The sequence below is a fragment of the Saccostrea cucullata genome, unplaced genomic scaffold, assembly GCF_032062105.1.
Source record: "Saccostrea cucullata isolate Sc308-1 unplaced genomic scaffold, CSIRO_AGI_Scuc_v1 ctg17785, whole genome shotgun sequence".
NCBI classification, from domain to species: domain Eukaryota; kingdom Metazoa; phylum Mollusca; class Bivalvia; order Ostreida; family Ostreidae; genus Saccostrea; species Saccostrea cuccullata.
In genome coordinates this window covers 10,406-28,683 of record NW_026928047.1, presented here as the reverse complement: position 1 = coordinate 28,683, position 18,278 = coordinate 10,406, and the positions used below count along the sequence as shown (strand labels likewise).

Genomic DNA, 18,278 nt, shown 5'->3' with positions numbered 1-18,278 from the left:
TGTGTCTTTTGAGTACTATAAGATCAAAACGTGCTCCCTCGACCTCTTTTGAATGAGAGGAGGATCACGGTCTGGTGTCACGTGGTTATAACAACTATCAGTAAGGGAGCAATCCTTTGAAAACAGGATTGACAAGATGTCCGCATTGATGTCTCCTTTATCCGAATTCCATGTAAATTTTACATACATATGGAGTTTGTGTCTCTCAGTTGATGTTATGGACAAAATCATGCTCTACTTACGATCATTTTATGAAATAAACAAGCTATTGGAAAACTAGTTTCTTGAACCAGAATATCGACTTTTTAGTCATTTACATGTAGCAAGTTCTGTGATCGATAAAATATACCATATTAGGGAAAAATGAATCATTAAGTCATATGCAATGATGATGTTTTTTTTTCATATTTACTGAAATGTCATTATTTACACAAAACATCGTCTATGCAATTTTATCGATCATGGCGGGTGTTACCGTAGGTAGAGGATGCTCACTTTTCATGATTATGGCATCTGGCCCTACCTCTTATACATGTTTTTAGAGGGTAGATGTCCTTGTTTGTTCTGTTTCTGATATGTATTGTTTAAATGAACTTTTTAACTTAAATACTGTTCGTTATCTTCAAATTTCGTTGGAAAGTTAAACGTAAAAAGCATGTATTTTATACGTAGTAATAAATAAAGGATTTTTGCTTATAATGCTGATTTGTATCTGCGGGGCTGATACGGATCTATATCATACTTCCAGTAAATTTAACCTTTAAAACATTACTTGTAATAATACGCTTATATTTTGGGGGGTTCACATTATTCTTATTGTCGATTCATAATTTATTTTCTCTTTGTAATACTAGTATGTCAGGAAGGTCTTTATTTTCTTTATTTACTTTTATATTCAATACAAAATCTGTTTTTATTATCATAAAACAAAATTTAACATTCTTATACAGACTGTGGTTTTTCAGAGAGAGAGAGAGAGAGAGAGAGAGAGAGAGAGAGAGAGAGAGAGAGAGAGAGAGAGAGAGAGAGAGAGAGAGAGAGAGAGAGAGAGAGAGAGAGATAATTTGATGTTGTTATATGCATTGTATGTTTTCTCTGAGTGAGAATGGTTAAGAGAAACAATCTGGATAATGTCCATTATGCTTGAGATAACACAAGTGACACCAAAGATGCCCATCATCTTAAGGGAGGAATTGTAAGAGAATAATAACAAAGGATAGTTTTACTTTCATTGGTTGATTTTAATAAATTCTTTTCTCTCTAGCCCGCTGAATGTATTAAAATATATGCTTTAGAAATAAGCTGATGTCTTTGTGAACTGTTGTAACTCTTTTTTATTCTGTAGTTAATATTTTGTGCAGCTTATCAAATAGCAGGACTAGCGAAGCATATCTTCCATATTTAGTGCTTCCAGTACCACCTGTCTTTAAAGCTCTGTTGAAAAACCTGTTTTAACTTTATTTACCTGTTGAATCATTTACCAAATGTTTTTTTAAAACAGGTCAGTTCAAGGACATTGAGAAATATTTTACTTCCCTGATTTAGCTATGTATTTGGTGATTTTGTTTATCGTGTTCTGTCCATTTTGTCAAGGTATGTCAACATTTTTGTCTTTTAAGATTAAATGCATTTTTGCAACAGTATTTCTTTACGATGTTTTCACGAATTATATAATATATACAGGGTATTGGAGCCTGTATGCCAGTCCATCAACTTCAATCGGAAAAAATAACGTCACCCTTTATTGCAACTTTGATGAATATACTGATAAGAATAACATTATCCCTGAAATGGTCATGGAAATTCGAACAAAAAACAAAAGAGACTGGAAAGAACTTGCAATGACTAATATCACGGGATCCTACCCTTTCCAAACAGATCAAAGCTTGGACATTTATAGCATGTCTTCTTTCAGTTGTCGCATGAATCGTAGGAGTGAAATATATTGCAGGACAAGGATAATTGTCTCCTTTACACTGAACATGTGTTCAATTGACACAAACCTCTACACAATCTTTCGATGTAGAGTGTCCAACGGAAGTGAAATTTTTGAAAGTCAGGAAAAAAGTTTCGTGCTGACAAAAGGTGAGATCGGTAATGCACAATATTTGTTTGATATTTATGTAGAATGGTAATGTCAAAATACTCATTTACTGACAAGTTGATTTCTGCGGACAAGAAAAATCCATTTGTTGTTAATTAAAACTACATCTATCAAGGCATGCCCAAGCTGCATTGCTAATCATGTGGATATTTATTATGTTTTTAGAGTGGTCTAAAATAAAACATGTGAAGTTAACGAACTGTATTCAAGATCAAAAGTCCATAAAACAATACAAAATAGGAGCAGAGCAAACGATTTCTAAAACAGGGTTAATTATTGACAAACACGTTGATGAAAGAAGAATATCAGCTGTCCCGTTTAAAGTGACTATTTCGTAAGTTCTATGGTCGATACAATAACCTTGTCAGCCAATACAATATATCACTGAGTCAAATGCTGACTTACGTTTTTCCTACTAATTGTTAAGCCATTATTTACACACAGAATTGACGACGCTATTTTTTTTTATTTCCTGATCATGAAAGGAGCACACGTTTGATGTGGACGGTCGGCAGGGAATGCCCACTACTCCATGGCACATGATACCACCTCTGATGTTTTTGCATATTTTTGTGAAATCATTCTTTTTACTACCAATGCCCTAAAAAAATAATTTCCATTGAAAAAGCAACTTTTAATTTTCAAAACAATCATAACATAGGGAAATCTCCGAACAAAATTCAGGCCCCCACCATTGTAAAAAGCAGCGGAGAAGGACCAGGAGACGTGATGCACCTTAAATGCATTGCCGACGTTGAAAGCATAAATGGGCTACCAAGCCAGGTATGTTATTTATTTTTCTTTTTAGCTCACCTGAGCCGAAGGCTCAAGTGAGCTTTTCTGATCAAAATTTGTCCGTTGTCTGTCGTCGTCGTCGTCGTTGTTGTCGTCGTTGTTGTCGTTAACTTTTCACATTTTCGACTTCTTCTCAAGAACCACTGGGCCAAGTTCAACCAAACTTGGCACAAAGTATCCTTAGGTAAAGGGGATTCAAGTTTGTTCAAATGAAGGGCAACGCCCTTATTCAAGGGGATATGATTAAGAAATAGTGAAAATTTGATGGTATGTTTTAAAAATCTTCTTCTCAAGAACCACTGTGCCAGGAAAGATGAAACTTATATGGAAGCATCCTCAGGTAGTGTAAATTCAAGTTTGTTCAAATCATGACCCCCGGGGGTAGGGTGTGGCCATAATGGCCGATCAAAGGTTTACATAGAAATATATAGGAAAAATCTTTTAAAATTTTCTGCACAAGAACTACTTGGCCAGGAAAGATGAAACTCATGTGGAATCATCCTCAGGTAGTGTAAATTCAAGTTTGTTCAATCATGACCCCCGGGGGTAGGGTGGGGCCAAAATGGCCGATCAAACTTTTACATAGGAATATATAGGAAAAATCTTTAAAAATCTTCTTCTCAAGAACCACTGGGACAGGAAAGATGAAACTCATTTGGAATCATCCTCAGATAGTGTAGATTCAAGTTTGTTAAAGTCATGACCCCCGGGGTAGGGTGAGGCCAAAATGGCCGATCAAAGTTTTACATAGGAATATATAGAAAAAAACTTCTTCTCACGATCCATAGGCACAGGAAAGATGGAACTCATGTGGAATCATCCTCAGGTTGTGTACATTCAAGTTTGTTCAAATCATGACCCCTGGGGCTAGGGTGGGGCCATAATGGCCGATCATTGTTTTATATAGGAATATATAGGAAAAATCTTTAAAAATCTTCTTCACGAGAACCCCTAGGCCAGGAAAGGTGAAACTCATGTGGAATCATCCGTAGGTAGTGTAGATTCAAGTTTGTTCAAATCATGACCCCGGGCTAGGGTGGGGCCATAATGGCCGTTAAAAGTTTTACATAGGAATATATTGGGAAACCTTTTAAAATCTCCTTATCAAGTACTTCAAAGCCATGATTAGTAATATTTATATGGAAGCATCCTCAGGTAGTGTAGATTCTAGTTCGTTCAAATCATGATCCCCTGGGGGGTTAAAATTCAAGCCCCCCCTCCCCCCCCCCCAACGTTACTAAACTTTCAGTTCTGATCTGAAATGTGCTTTTTCTTAGCTGATATGCTCAGGTGAGCACTGTGGCCCCTGGGCCTCTTGTTTTAATGAAGTTGATTCTTGTTTTTCAGGGGGACAATGGGGAATACGGAAAATTGTAAATGCCCCCTTCCCAAGAAAGAAAATCAAAACCGACACTTAAAAATAAGCCAAGAGCAAAAGTTTAATATATCTTATAATAAATTTATATATATATATATTTATATAAATATTATCTTTTATATAAAAAATGATAAAATAACATCTTTAAAACATTACATGGCATTCTTCTCTAGGTTTATTTCATTGAGTCCAAGAATGGCCGTCATTTATAATTATCATAATATGATTCTAGATTTTTGGTTTTATAAACGGGGTAATCTAAAGCATTAATATTTGGGGCTTCAGAAGTTTGCTCCTCTTTGGCATCTCATTCCACCTCTGGTCTCTGTTTTTTACACTGTTTACAGATTTAAATTATTTGTAGATTATTTTAAAGATCGTTCACTGTTTCAACCTTGTAATTGTTTATGATTTCTTTCCCAATAAATAGTACTGGGCATTACGAACTACAAAAAATGAAAAAAAAAATCATACAGGTTAAATCAAAATGTTTCTAAACTGAATTTTTAATTGAGACAATGTGCACATGTCATTGAATTTGTAATAATTTATTCGATTTTATTCAATTTCTAAATGTTAAAACTGTATTTTTAAATACTTGTTAGTTATAGGTATCTTTAACCATCTTCTTAATAAATCGACGCAGATTATTTTTTCTCTCTTACGTGAAACGCCTGCAAGCGAAAGCTAAAATATAATAATTGTTTTTGTATTTTCAATAAAAACATTTAAATTTGAAAGGGATTTTTAATTTTCTTAAAAGAACATCAGATGGTGCAAGAATATATCTGGAAAATTTACTGAAATATCTCTACAAGACCTTCCAGTCACTGCAGTAGTATCTAGCAGCAACGATGGATGCATGCCTATACAGCAATCGGAGATCTTTTACCACATCATGAAAAGTGATGCATCCCTAGAAATAATGTGTGAATCAGGCTACAACAAATACACAAGTGAATGTGGAAAAGGAAGTGTAAATGCGACGGTATTCATTAACATCCAAACTTCGACTGAAGGTAATTATTTTATATAAAATTATGCATCAACAAAGGATTTGATGTAAAATTATTTGATTATTTTTCTTCTTTCTTGTTTTGTGTTCAATATTTCCATTTTGATAAGCAGGGGGACAGTGGAAAGTATCTCCTATCGTGATATACGACGAAAATGAAGTTATAAATGGACAGTATCTCAACACACAAGGAATTGGAAGAACCATTCATCTGTTTTGTAGTGCTTCCTCCTTCACATCTAACGAAAAGGTAAATACTTATAACTATCAAATACAATAAAAAAAAAAACAAAATGCAAGTTATTTTTTCCTTGGTCAAAATGACATAAAAATGGTCAGAAGTACTTCTTTATCAGGTAGCTGTGCACTTAATCTGATGTTTACTTTACAAGTTTAAATCATATTTTATCTCGGAGCTAAAAGCAAAAATACGTGCACATTTATAACGACAAATTATGTATAGGCTATGTAACATATTATTTATATCACTTATCTTTTAGTTGCTAAATAGCTTTTAAATATTTTTTTTTTACTGAAGGACATTTTATCCATTGTCAGAAAGGAATTAGAATGACTTTGTTAACGTTTGAGCGTAACAGTGCCACATTTAAATTGGACTTTTTATCTCGCAACTTGTATATCTGCTAAACATTACCACTGAAACCGATATATATACAGTAGGCAATCCTTAACATAAAACAAAACCATAACTGAAAGAAATCGATTGCTATTTTCTGGTTTTTAAGCTCATCAGATCAGCTTTATTGGTCTTAGTTTTACTCAGGTAAGCAGGCGTCGTATGCCTATTTTTCCAGCATGTTCAACCAGATTGTTCGACATTCGTCTTTTTTTTCTGATCGAGCATCTTTGAGACAACATTTACGGTAGGGTATGAAGGCATTAGAATGTCGCAGCTTTTCTCCACTAACTAATGACTTCTATGCCGGATGGGTTGACCGATATCCCTATGAGAAAGATTAATGCACGAAATACTCTATAGAGAGGAGAATATCAAGATAAAATATTTTTTTAATTTTTCGGGTGTATTCCCTTGTCAGTTTTAATATATCATGAATAATCATGAGATAATGGTTATACTAGCTGAATAAAGGTTAATCTAACGATATTAGGCTTTTTTCATGATAAATTTCTTTCCTTATTTTTTTCTTAGCCGATGAACTGGTGTGTAAAAAAGACAGCCAATGCTAACTGGACAAAAGTTGTCACGCAAGAAGATGAAATAAAGTCTTCAGCAAATAAAAGTGGTGGAGAAATGATAATGTTCAGTCGAATTACTTATCACATAACGGAGTACGACAAGGTTGTCCATTTTATCTGTGAAGTTTCTAATTTCTCTACCAGCCCCTGTGGATCTGGATTACGTTTTTCAAGTCTTACAATAAGGGTAAACGGTAAATACAGCCTGTATCTAATATTTTATTGGTATAAAATGATTTAAAAACAAACGATTTTATGCAATATTAATGGAGTTTGTCCAAAGAGGGTTATGTTTATCTGTGAGATTTATTATTTGATACAAATTTTTCCCCTTCAATTTAAGCTACAAACTGATTATTCAATCAAAAAATGAATACATATGCATAATAAAACATATAATGACGTATTTTCGTGATTTATATGTCGTAAAAAAGTACATATAATATTTTTTCTTATAGATTTACTGGTATTTATTTGAATATTTTTTTTCTCTTTGGATATAAAGATATTTTCTGGTTTAATTTCAGCCCATCAAACAATGCCATCTGAAAAGGAAAGTACCGCCACTGTGGCTGTTTTATCTGTCTTTCTGTGTTTGATTTTAATTGCAGTAACGGCTCTTGTAATTATCATATACAGAAGAGGAGAAATAACAGTATTTGGTAATTTTAAGTTAGTTTAAAATGAATTGATGTTTGAAATATAAATAAGAAAACCCCTGTGATAATCTACGGAACTTTGCTTTGAAATAAATATATACTTTACTTTACACTTATAATTTACACTTTATAAAAGTTAATGCAGCAGTCATTCCATTGCCTTTTTGAAGATGAAAACATACACAAACATACGAAAATATTGGTAAACTGTATGTAAAGCTTCATTTTTTTTTTCAAATTTAATTATTCTTTTTAGGAATTACAATCAAGATTGAAAGGTACGTACAATCAATATGTTATCATTGTTAGATGATGACAGGACTTTGGCGATTTAACAGTTTGTTTTAAATAATATAATCCCTAGAATGCATAATATGTAATTGAAGTCATTTAATAATAAATTTAGAGATTTATTTATCATAAAAATGTACTTATATGTACTTTTGATTGCTTGATATTATTAAAGCTGTTATTTATAATTGAAATATTAAACATATGCGTACAATCTAGGATCAGCAACTGATTTCAACTGCCAGAGGACGGGAACAAAGTTATTGCAGGTTAGATGTACATTATAATGCATTGAAAAGTAGAGATAAAATAAACCATTTTAGTATTCGTAAGAGTTGAGATTAGATGAATCATTTTAATATTCGTAGAGTTGCGATTAAATATATCATTTTAATATTCGTAGAATTACATTGGTTTTATTAAACAATACTTATTAGAATTCAATGAAAATATAAGAAGCATTCAGAAAATGCAATGCAAGATTTTCAACGTATTTTTAATATGATTAATATGGACAATCCTAGAACCTAAATATCATGTTATAAATGTGTTTTTTTTTCAGAGCCTTCTCAAGCAAACTCGTCGAATAGGTATATTGTTCTAATAAGATTTCATACAAGAAAGGATTACAAAGTTTACTATACAATAAAAATACTTTTATCATATAAAATGATTTTCATTTATGTATTTCTTTGTTTTCAATTTACATGCATTCAAAAATCAACTTTTCACAGTATAGCACAGTCAAGCATAAGATATATTGATGAGCCAATCAAAATCAATTCTAAGATTGATGAAAACAAGACAGGTATTTTTTATTCCACAATTCATTTATTTGTTTAATATATGTTAATTAATTATTTTGCTTACACTTTACAAGGACATAAATTTATTGTGCATGTTCTGTACATGTCTCTATTATAAATTATCATTTTAATTCAAAGACAATGCCAGGAAAGTAAATATTTTGATTCCTTTATTATGCTCTTTTAAGAATTTTTCGTCATTTCTACACTACGTTTTTAGTTTTTTTTTCCGGAATTATTTTTTACATCAGCTTTTTTGTATAACGGTTTCTCATTTCAAACGAGAAAAAAGAGGGAATTTAGAATAAAAGTGATGAAAGAAAAAAAGTGATACTTTCACTTTAAAATATATCGTTTTGCAGAGCATAAAGGGCAAAGAGATTCTGAAGATAAAATTCAGTAAGTACCAGTGATATTGTGAAGCCATTTTGCCTCATCAATCATTTTTTTTTATTTTAATCATTAAATTGTCCAACACTAGTGCAGTTCAATTCATACTAAAGAATTAATCTTTATGTTCCAGGGGATTTTACGAAGAACCAGAATGTGCTTTGGCGGTTCAAAGACAAAGTGTGTATGAAAATGAATTGTTGAAAGATGAGATTTTGAATGAAGGAGAAAAACTGAAACAAAAAACTGAATCTAAAATGTAAGTGACCAAAAAAACACCTTTCGAATCATCATTAGAAAATTATCTGTTTGTGTAGGAAACTATTGCTTATATGAAATAATATAATTTAAAACACATTAATATTTAAACCATTCCTTTTCCCAGAGCATAAGTTTATGATTTTTGTTAAATCTTCACATTCAGAGATCATACCGAAGAACATTTCGGTGACAATTATTGTCCTCAATTTAGTTATTTGAATAGAAAAAAAAAACAATTTAATCAAACTTTGTCGTTGCAATTAAATACTTATACTTTGTTATAAAATTTACTTTGATTCAAATTGAATAAAAAAATATACTTTCTTTTGTGCGACAGATGTGACTATGATGAGCTGCACATTGAAGAAGAACAGCAAAACTACGAAGATCTAGACTTAAAACAAGTGCATACACGTTCAAAAGAAAAGACTCGTGAAAAGAACGAGTCTTTTCTTTTTTCCTGAAAGAAGAACACATACAAAATTAAGCATCTGAATCATAAAACATTGATCACTTTCTAGGAAAAGTTATAAAATGTTTCCTTGAGAAAAGAACATTACTTATCTTGTATTTATCAATGAAATGTTCAGTTATGTATTATTTTAGATTCATGACTTGATTTGTAGGTATATATTTTGAACAATCTTTTATTACGTTTAAAAAGAATTGAATAATATAAAGATGTAACTGATGTCCATAAATGTGTATAATGATCATTCTGAGCAATTAAAATGACATTATTTCGACTTGGATGGACACCCCTCTCCCACCCCCCACCCCCCTTGGAGAAAAAAGTTTCTGGATTAACTCGTATATAATAATGTTATAAGAGGTAATTAACTTGAATCAAAGAAATTTCACATTCAATTCGATCGAATTACATCACACATGCTTACATAATCACATGGTTATAAAAAGGTTTTAGGTGTATCAGTTGTGCATCACGTTACTTACAGAAAAGTTAACCTGAATGTAAAATTTGACTAAAGTGAACGATAGGTTCATGTTTTTAACAGAGGCTGACATCCATCTAAGAAGACCTTTATATATAAAATATCTGATATTATTAATTTATTTGTAGTATTTCATTTTTTTTGTTCCAGCACCTTTGAGATACCGTGTTAACAATCTTTTTATTTACTCTTGTCTAAAGTAAATAAATTGCTTAAAGTACTATTGATCAAATTGAAAACTAATGATGTTGACATTTATTAAACTTTTTGGAATTATTCATTTTAAACAATGGCTCCCTGTCTCGGGATCACGAACTGTGCCCATTCAGGGTTATAGGCGTCATTTGTAATAAAAGTTTGCTTTTTTTACTTGGAAATATTCTCTTCTAATGGCAAGAGTTATAATACGAAAAGGTGATAGAAGATATGGAGCTAATCGATGAAATTTTTAAAGTTGCAATTTTTTTAATTTAATACACTGAAAGATTTTGATAAGAGTGTGATTTTGTAAGCATGTGATGTAAAAACGTGGGGTTAGAACCACATTTGCAATAAAATGCATAGCAAATATATATGTTCAGCTCCTTAACGTAGATAAGAGTTAATAGTTTATGTTATATATAGTCTCTTGTATGTGAAAATATTCTAATATAGATACATTTTCTGCTCTTTAATATAAGAATATACTTCTTTTATGTAGAGAACAAAAGCATATTACCATATTATACATGTGCATGTATTAGTTTCTGTATCAGATATCGAAACACCAATATCATCTAAAAGTAATTCATGTCCAGTTTACTCTGTCATTTCTATATTGCCGACATCGGAAGTTAGATAGTGTTTACACGATATGTATTTAAACCGTCTAAAAGGTTATTATCTCTATATTGTCATTGTTAACAATGCAATTTCGACAATATTGACACGATATCGTGCTTACGTCGTCTACATTATTTTCATTCACTCTGGTAACATTGCAATAAGACAATGCTGATTTAATATTGAGTGTATATTGTCTTCAATAATATAATTTTCATTGCAAAGTTAATATTGCAATGTAAACAATGTAGATTGATACTGAGTTAATATCGTAAAACACTACAAACCTGACCATGTGAACGGTGTTATAAGGAGCACACAGAAGGCAACGTCGACAAGGTTGACTTGATATCGTCCAACATTGCAATATCAACAATGTAAACAAGAGAATAAGATACAAAGTTGAAAAGATATCCACCTAGTCATAGCAATGCCGACAGTATGAACAATGTAAACAAGAAAACGGGAAGCAATGTTAACACGAAGTCGACATGATATCGTCATCTAAAATTGCGATGTCGACAACGCAAGTGAGTGAAGGCTAAATATGGATATTTTTATGCAAATGAGCTAATAAAAATTCATAAATTGTATATTTTGTTTACAGAGAAAGTTCAAATAGATTTTATGACATCCAACATTAAGAATTTGAAAAGTTATAGTAACAATGCTAATTGAAAATGATTATATGACGAGCAATGTGTTAATGTGTGTTTTGAATTAAGAGGTATATTAACAGCAATATCGACAATATAGATTAAATATCGAACACTAAACATGCATGTGTTCCTATCTAATTTAAAATAAAATGGGTTTATATAATGCTATGAGAATGTTTTTAAAATTTAAAATTTATAAACAAATCCTATGCACTTTCCCACACGTAACAAATTTTAGGAAACTTACATCAAACATAGTTTATCTTTTTCTTATCTTCATTTTTGGCTTTGTTTTGGTTTTGAACAATTGCATTGATTGACATTTGTGCAGCAATATCTTAAATCCTTGAAATATTCTTCATCTTTTTATATTGTCTCTGTGAAACAAAGATTTTTTTTCACCATATGGAGACGCCACGATTTTGTTGATGTTTCTTATAAACGTGTGTAATTGAGGTCGATGAGGCCATAATATGACTTAATGTGTACTGGCTATCGCATGTCGTGCAACACAGGGCCTGTATTAAATGGCACCATTCAAAGGAACATTTTTTTGTGCAACAGTAGAAAATTAAAAATGAAATCTTAAACAATACATATTTTGCATAAAACCTCCAATGAAAACCTTGAAAACAAACACACTTGAATCAATTTTATTTTTTGAAGCGTTTTCAAATAATGTTTAAAGACAGTTTGTTTTTAAATATATAAAGTCTTTTAATAAATAAAGTTTGAGATCGCCACATCGACAAAGAAATCTAGAAAAAAGTGAAAGCCCAAGACCTGATTTTATGTCATTTAAACATAAAATGTTTTAAAAGTTATCACTGCTATTAACTCATATGAGGAAAAATGTGTAAGTGTTTATATCTGTTTAAATAATATATTAAAGAAATATTAAAACGTTTAATTATTTTATTTATGAGCACTAACGTCTTTATACGTTCTAGAAGCCTTAATGATCTGAGTTTTACAATATTTTTACATGCTGATTAATGCATTGGGTTTTTTGCACAGAATAAAGGAGAAAATAATCAGTGGATGTTAATATTTAATGATGTAGAAAAACAGCAATGCCAATATTTTAGGCACTCATTAAATGATATAGAAAACAATATATTACATTTATATTGTTGTCAAATTTCTTGTTTTTTTTTTTGTTTTTTTTTTTAAATAAATAAAAAAGATTATTGTGAAAATAATAAAGATTGTACATATATATTTTGCATAGTTCTTGCAGAAAAGATCTAGAGTTACCGAAGCATATCTTTCTTATTACGGGTTACCTGTACCGCTTCAATTTAAATCTCAGGTCAACAAACGTCGCAAAAAGTCATTTTTATAAAAAGTTTTGTTGATTAACATCTCAGAGAATTTTATTTCCAAGACGTAGCTATGTATATTTTGATTTTGTTTATCATCTTCTTTCCAGTTTGTCAAGGTAACCCATTCATTTACCGTTTATTAAAGCAAGTACTTGTTTTTTATACAAAAGATTAAATATTCATTGATCATTTGCTGTAAATGTGTTGAAAGTGACGTGCACGATATTGGTCAGATATTTATTTTTCAGCAAATTAGCGTGCTTTTAATTTAGCGCTGTTTTGATTTGCTAGATGTAAACGTATAATATACATGATATTTAACGATGTACTTAATTTAGCATATACCGCTTTTCGCCAGAATTGCTAAAAATAGAATACACCGTCAAATATTGTATGTTAACAGTACTGGGTACAGGGCAATGGAGCATGTCTGCCTATCCACCGACTACCATGCGAGGAAATAGTGTTAGCATATATTGTTATTACTACATGAATACAGACAGGATAATTCCTGAAATGTTTATGGAAATCCGGCAAACTAAAAACAGCGACTGGAAGGAAATTGCAATGACAAACACTACAGGATCCTATCTCCTTGTGAAGGATCAGGATCAACAAAATTATTCAATATCCTCATCCTATGTTTGCTATGAAGGGTTTAGATGTGGTATCAGGATTTTTGCATCCTTTGCATTGAGCAATTGTACGGTAGATCCGGACCTCTACTCGATCTTCAGATGTAAAGTTTCCAACGGAAGTCAGACTTTTAAAAGCAGCGAAAAAAGTTTTGTGTCAACAAAAGGTGAGTTTGGAAGCATTAATTAATTTTTGACATATTTTCTATCAAAACTTTATATACATGTGCAGAGTATAACGAATGAAACACAAAGAGATAACACACATTATTAAAGATCAAAAGTCTATAAAACAATACGAAATAGGAGCAGAGCAAACATGGATCTCCAAATCATCGGAGGTGGGATCAGGTGTCAAAGGAGGAATGAGCATCCCCTGCTGACCCGTTACACACGCCGTGTGCTCTTTGTCATGATTGGGAAATAACGGGAATATCTGTCATCAATTCAGTCAATACATGTATTGGTGTCCTTACAACAGTGTTTTTATTTGCTGTACATTTAATGGAGCCTAACATAGGGTTTTCATGCGTCATTCATCCATTAAAACTCTAAACCTAAACTGTCTCATTTGGATAATTGATTTGGAAAAATGCACAAAAGGTAAAAATTCAAACAAAGTTAATTATTCAAGAATAGCAACAGTCTTTTTAAAGTCTTCATTTCGAGAGTTGGTCGATACAGTTATAGATAATGTCTGAAAATACAATCTACCATCTAGTCAAATTCTCCTGCAGAACGTATTTCATACTACTTGTTAGGCCATTTTTGTCACACTGATTTATCTCTTCTCGATGTTGACAAAGAGAACAAAGAGCTAATGTGACTAGTTTAAAGGGGAGGGGGGGGGGGGTGAACGAATGTATTATCTTTTTCAGAACTGCAAGGCCATATATTCATCACCTTATTTCTAGAAATCCCATGTTGTGTGGATTAAAATCTGGTCAAGTTACAACCTTTTAAAGCCAGAATGGTGTCACAATGTGAAATAATATATTTTAATAATGGAATTAAACTCTTCTTCTGGACAGCAATATCATTTTATTAGAATGATATTGAAATTCTCATGTCGTGCGACTTAGGGTTTGTTAAACTCCATAGTCTTTGAGATTAGGTAAGGCCAGGTAACACGGTCAATTGCATTTTTAGAAATAAATAAAAGAAACTTCTTTCAAAAGCATAGTATGTGTTACTTAATTAAATGGAGGTTAATTGTACGATCTATGGTCAACTTTGATTCTTGTTCCTCAATTTTTTGTTACTATAATTACTAGTACAAATTTGTAGTATCATATTATAGGTCAACTTCCTTCAGAAATGCAAAATCCAACCATTATAAGAAGCAATGGTGAAATACAAACGGGTGGTAAAGATCCTTTCAGACCCGGAGATGTGATCCATCTACAATGTGAAGGAGAAATTGAGAGTGTTAATGGCAACCTAGCGAGGTAGGTCAAATGTGCATATTCTGTAATGAAAAAGAAATGGCTTAATGCTAAACAATAAACGCTGGTCTATAATGCAAATAACAAACATGGGAAGTATGCAAAATTTGATGGGGGAAAATTTATTTCTCAACTTATATTTTTCTTCAAACAGAAATTGCTATGAGAATACTCATCAGTTTCTATGTTTCTGTTTAAAAGATATTAAAAGATATGTACAATGCCATTCAATTGTCTTCCTTACATTATTACAATTCAGATAACATGTAGAAGGATATGGAGATAACGAACAGTATTCAATCTCAAAGTCCATTAAACAATATATACAAAATAAGAGCAGAGCAAACACGGACCTCCGAAACATCAGAGGTTAGGTGCCATGGAGGAGTGAGCATCCCCTGGTGGACATACAACATGATCAGGAAATAACGGAAAAAATCCGTCGTCAATTCAGTGGGTAAATAACGGACTAACAATTGGTATGATAAACGTCAGTCAGCATTTGACTCAATGATAAATTGTATTTGCTGACAAGGTCATTGTATCGACCATAGAACTTACGAAATGATGCCTTTAAACGAGACTGTTGATATTCTTGTTTCATCAACTTGCTTGTCAATAATTTATCTCGTTTAAGAAATTGTTCATACGTAGAGCATGCTCTTGCGTATCGATTCAACTGAGATATATATACTCCGTATGCAGGTGATGTATGTATATTGCTGCATAAGTAAGGGAAGTTGACGATAGAAAAGTTAAAGTCATCACATTTATCATATGGCTTGGTTGTTAGATTGCCATTAGTGTCTTTTTCAAGTAAAATATCCAAGTATATTTACATCCACGTCACAGAATATTTTCTCCTTTATTTTGAAAAACAAATCACTGCATTACATTAGATGTTATCAACTGTTCCATCAATGAAACGTAAAAGACGTTCGCATCAATAACACAATGATTAATCTTTTTAATCTTACTTTAAATGATTATTTAAACAGATATAAATATAAACAAAATTTGTTATTAGGAATGGTCGCAGCTATTGCAAAAAAAAACTTACACAGCCCGGGTTATGTATTTTTTCTGCAACAGCTTTCCGTTAATTCCAGTAATAACAAACAAAGAAATTTTATTGTTTAGATGAAGCAGAAGTGTCGGACATCTTTTATCAAGCTCACCAGGATATATCGTATCTCGTAGGAATGGAAATTATCATTATTAATTGACAATACGTCGTCGATATATCTAAATGTATTGAAAGCCACAGCAAGTGTTTTCCTCTTTTCACGCATACGATTTTGCATAAATTCTGCTTAATATGAATATAAAAATCAAAACCCTTGAATTCAATAGATTGTTGGAATACATAAACACCACATAGATATTGTCAAACTGAAACTCAAGCATCTTCTTGATGTCAACTTCAGAGTACTTATGTATGCATGTATTAAAATCAAAACGAATCAATTGTTCAATAAGATATTGTTTGAATGAAGGACTGATAGAAATGAAATAATTTTTTTTGTAATTTATCATAATTTGAAAATTTGCTTTTATTTTCCAAGTATATAAGGTGGTGCAAGAAAAAATTAGGAACATTTGATGAAATACCTTTACAAAATCCTCCAAACTCTGGTTTGGTACGGAGCAGCAAGGATGGTTGCACAAATGTGCAGAAGTCGGAAATATTTTACCATATCATGGATAGTGATGCACATCTGGAAATTATGTGCGAATCCGGATATAACACACGTAGGAAAAAATGTGGTAATGGAAGCGCAAACTCAACAATTATATTAAACACAAGCATTACAAGTAATGGTAATTATTATAATTAATAGTACAATTTCTAAAACAAGCTATTGACAAAAATTTAATAACGTAATGATACAATGATATTAAAAGTTTCATTTAAAGTCAAAATAAATTTCACACAAAAAATGAATGATCTTTTGAGCTTAGTTGCTTTGCTGTTAGTTTTTTTCATAATTTGTGCAAAACTATGAAACGTAATTTAATTGTCAGATAAATTTGAAAAGTTTTTCTCTGCATTTTGTAATCTTCATTTATTTGAAAAAAGAAGGCCGATGAAAGATATCTCCTATTCTTATGTTCGATGAAAATGGAGTTATAGATGAACAAAATGTCCTTACACATGGACTTGGTAGAACGTTTTATCTCACATGTAGCGCATCCTCATTTACATCTAATGCACTGGTAAATTAAATAAAAATACATTATACATAATTAACGATAATCTAATTAGGGGACAGATTAAATATTCATCATGTTTTCTTGGGAACTTATACTACTTAATTTGGTTCTTCTTTCCTAGCATTTCTAAGATTAAGAACAATAAATGAATGAAATAGATTTATCGTCATTATGCATTTTCTTTACAAAAAATCGCTGGCTTTTGATTTTATAAAAGCTTTTACATCCTTTTACGTATTGTTTTATGAAGTCAATCAACTGGTGTGTTAGAAAGACAGACACTGCAAAGTGGATCAAAGTTGCTACACAGGAAGAGGAAATGACGTCATCAGCAAACAAAAGTGGAGAATATATAGTGTTTAGTAGAATTACTTATCACGTAACGGAGTACAACAAGGTTCTGCACTTTCTCTGTGAAATTCCTCTGTCATCCTCAAGCTCATGTGGTTTAGGATCAAGTTTTACCAGTCTTTCATTAGTAACAAATGGTAATACATATATTATTTTGAGACTTGATCAAATAAGAATATTTTAATAACTTTTTATTTCTTCTTACACGTGTCTTTATATAGAGTTGTGCTTTATTGAAAAAGGAGTTATTAAATATATGTAAGAAAAAAAGAGTATCCGTTTAATCAAATACCTGTCGTTTGGTTTAAATTTATTACAAAATTTGTGGCATGCGAAGTTGTAAACATTTCCTTTACTCTATTGTGCATTTGTGCATTTTTGCTCTTTATGTGATATACATGTATGAACAAAATGAACAAAATTTTACTTTTGAAGCTAAACAAACTGCAACATCCGACTTCTTTTTTCAAGATTCAGAGGTGTGTATAACATTAATTCTGTGATTTTTTTTTTTCACAAATTTAATACATGAAATATATTAATTATTTTGAATACAGAATATACAATAAGACTTCCTTGAAGATTCTTCATTAGCACGTACTTTCTGCTAAGTTACGCAAAAGGTGATTTTTTTTAAATATAAACATTCAATGAAGGGATACAAATATAAAATTGTTAATAAATTTCAGAAGCAAATATGAATATGAAGTGACAGAAGATATACATAAAAGTACATCCGGTAATTATTTTCTAGATTTTGATTTAAGAAGAGAAAGCTTCAAAGTTTAAGATTCATCATTTTAACAATTTGTAATATTAAAAAAATGAACAATTAACAAAATATAATTTTGATAACTTGTATAATTGATTATTTATATATCCTAGTTTTCTACATGGTTTCATGTACATGCAGTTTTAATCGTTATTTTGTTTTGCAGGATCCTCACAAGTAATGAC

At 31.3% G+C, this 18,278-nt stretch overlaps 3 protein-coding genes across 4 annotated transcripts; all 3 read left to right on the top strand.

Moving 5' to 3' along the window:
• The first annotated feature begins 1,328 nt into the window (after positions 1-1,328).
• LOC134276262 (uncharacterized) lies at positions 1,329-9,580 on the top strand. Of its 2 annotated transcripts, none has more exons than XM_062758522.1 (14): positions 1,329-1,593; positions 1,684-2,085; positions 2,766-2,887; positions 5,041-5,296; positions 5,406-5,542; positions 6,464-6,704; positions 7,038-7,172; positions 7,426-7,447; positions 7,680-7,729; positions 8,023-8,050; positions 8,195-8,268; positions 8,629-8,665; positions 8,790-8,915; positions 9,255-9,580. In XM_062758522.1, exons 1-9 carry the CDS (start codon positions 1,548-1,550, stop codon positions 7,690-7,692), a joined length of 1,374 nt encoding a protein of 457 aa, XP_062614506.1. In that variant the 5' UTR covers positions 1,329-1,547; the 3' UTR covers positions 7,693-7,729; positions 8,023-8,050; positions 8,195-8,268; positions 8,629-8,665; positions 8,790-8,915; positions 9,255-9,580. The 2 variants fall into 2 exon arrangements, with proteins under 2 accessions (XP_062614506.1, XP_062614505.1); XM_062758521.1 differs by having other exon boundaries at positions 5,403-5,542.
• A 3,057-nt stretch (positions 9,581-12,637) lies between these two features.
• Positions 12,638-16,594, top strand: LOC134276261 (uncharacterized). The gene is made up of 5 exons (XM_062758520.1): positions 12,638-12,792; positions 13,080-13,478; positions 14,612-14,759; positions 14,911-14,971; positions 16,322-16,594. The coding sequence occupies exons 1-5, from the start codon at positions 12,747-12,749 to the stop codon at positions 16,592-16,594; spliced, it is 927 nt and encodes a 308-aa protein (XP_062614504.1). The 5' UTR covers positions 12,638-12,746.
• Positions 16,595-16,830: 236 nt separating this feature from the next.
• Positions 16,831-17,824, top strand: LOC134276264 (uncharacterized). The gene is made up of 3 exons (XM_062758523.1): positions 16,831-16,973; positions 17,221-17,458; positions 17,757-17,824. The coding sequence occupies exons 1-3, from the start codon at positions 16,866-16,868 to the stop codon at positions 17,822-17,824; spliced, it is 414 nt and encodes a 137-aa protein (XP_062614507.1). The 5' UTR covers positions 16,831-16,865.
• The last annotated feature ends 454 nt before the right edge of the window (positions 17,825-18,278 follow it).

Coding starts and splice junctions, on each gene's coding strand:
- LOC134276261 (XM_062758520.1), top strand. CDS start 12,747: ATGTATATTTTGATTTTGTTTATCATCTTCTTTCCAGTTTGTCAAG. Junction 13,479..14,611: donor AAGTTTTGTGTCAACAAAAG/GTGAGTTTGGAA, acceptor ATCATATTATAG/GTCAACTTCCTTCAGAAATG. Junction 14,972..16,321: donor TAAAAGATATTAAAAGATAT/GTACAATGCCAT, acceptor TTATTTTCCAAG/TATATAAGGTGGTGCAAGAA.
- LOC134276264 (XM_062758523.1), top strand. CDS start 16,866: ATGTTCGATGAAAATGGAGTTATAGATGAACAAAATGTCCTTACACAT. Junction 16,974..17,220: donor CATTTACATCTAATGCACTG/GTAAATTAAATA, acceptor TGTTTTATGAAG/TCAATCAACTGGTGTGTTAG. Junction 17,459..17,756: donor TCTTTCATTAGTAACAAATG/GTAATACATATA, acceptor TTACTTTTGAAG/CTAAACAAACTGCAACATCC.
- LOC134276262 (XM_062758521.1), top strand. CDS start 1,548: ATGTATTTGGTGATTTTGTTTATCGTGTTCTGTCCATTTTGTCAAG. Junction 1,594..1,683: donor GTTCTGTCCATTTTGTCAAG/GTATGTCAACAT, acceptor TAATATATACAG/GGTATTGGAGCCTGTATGCC. Junction 7,173..7,425: donor AGGAGAAATAACAGTATTTG/GTAATTTTAAGT, acceptor TATTCTTTTTAG/GAATTACAATCAAGATTGAA.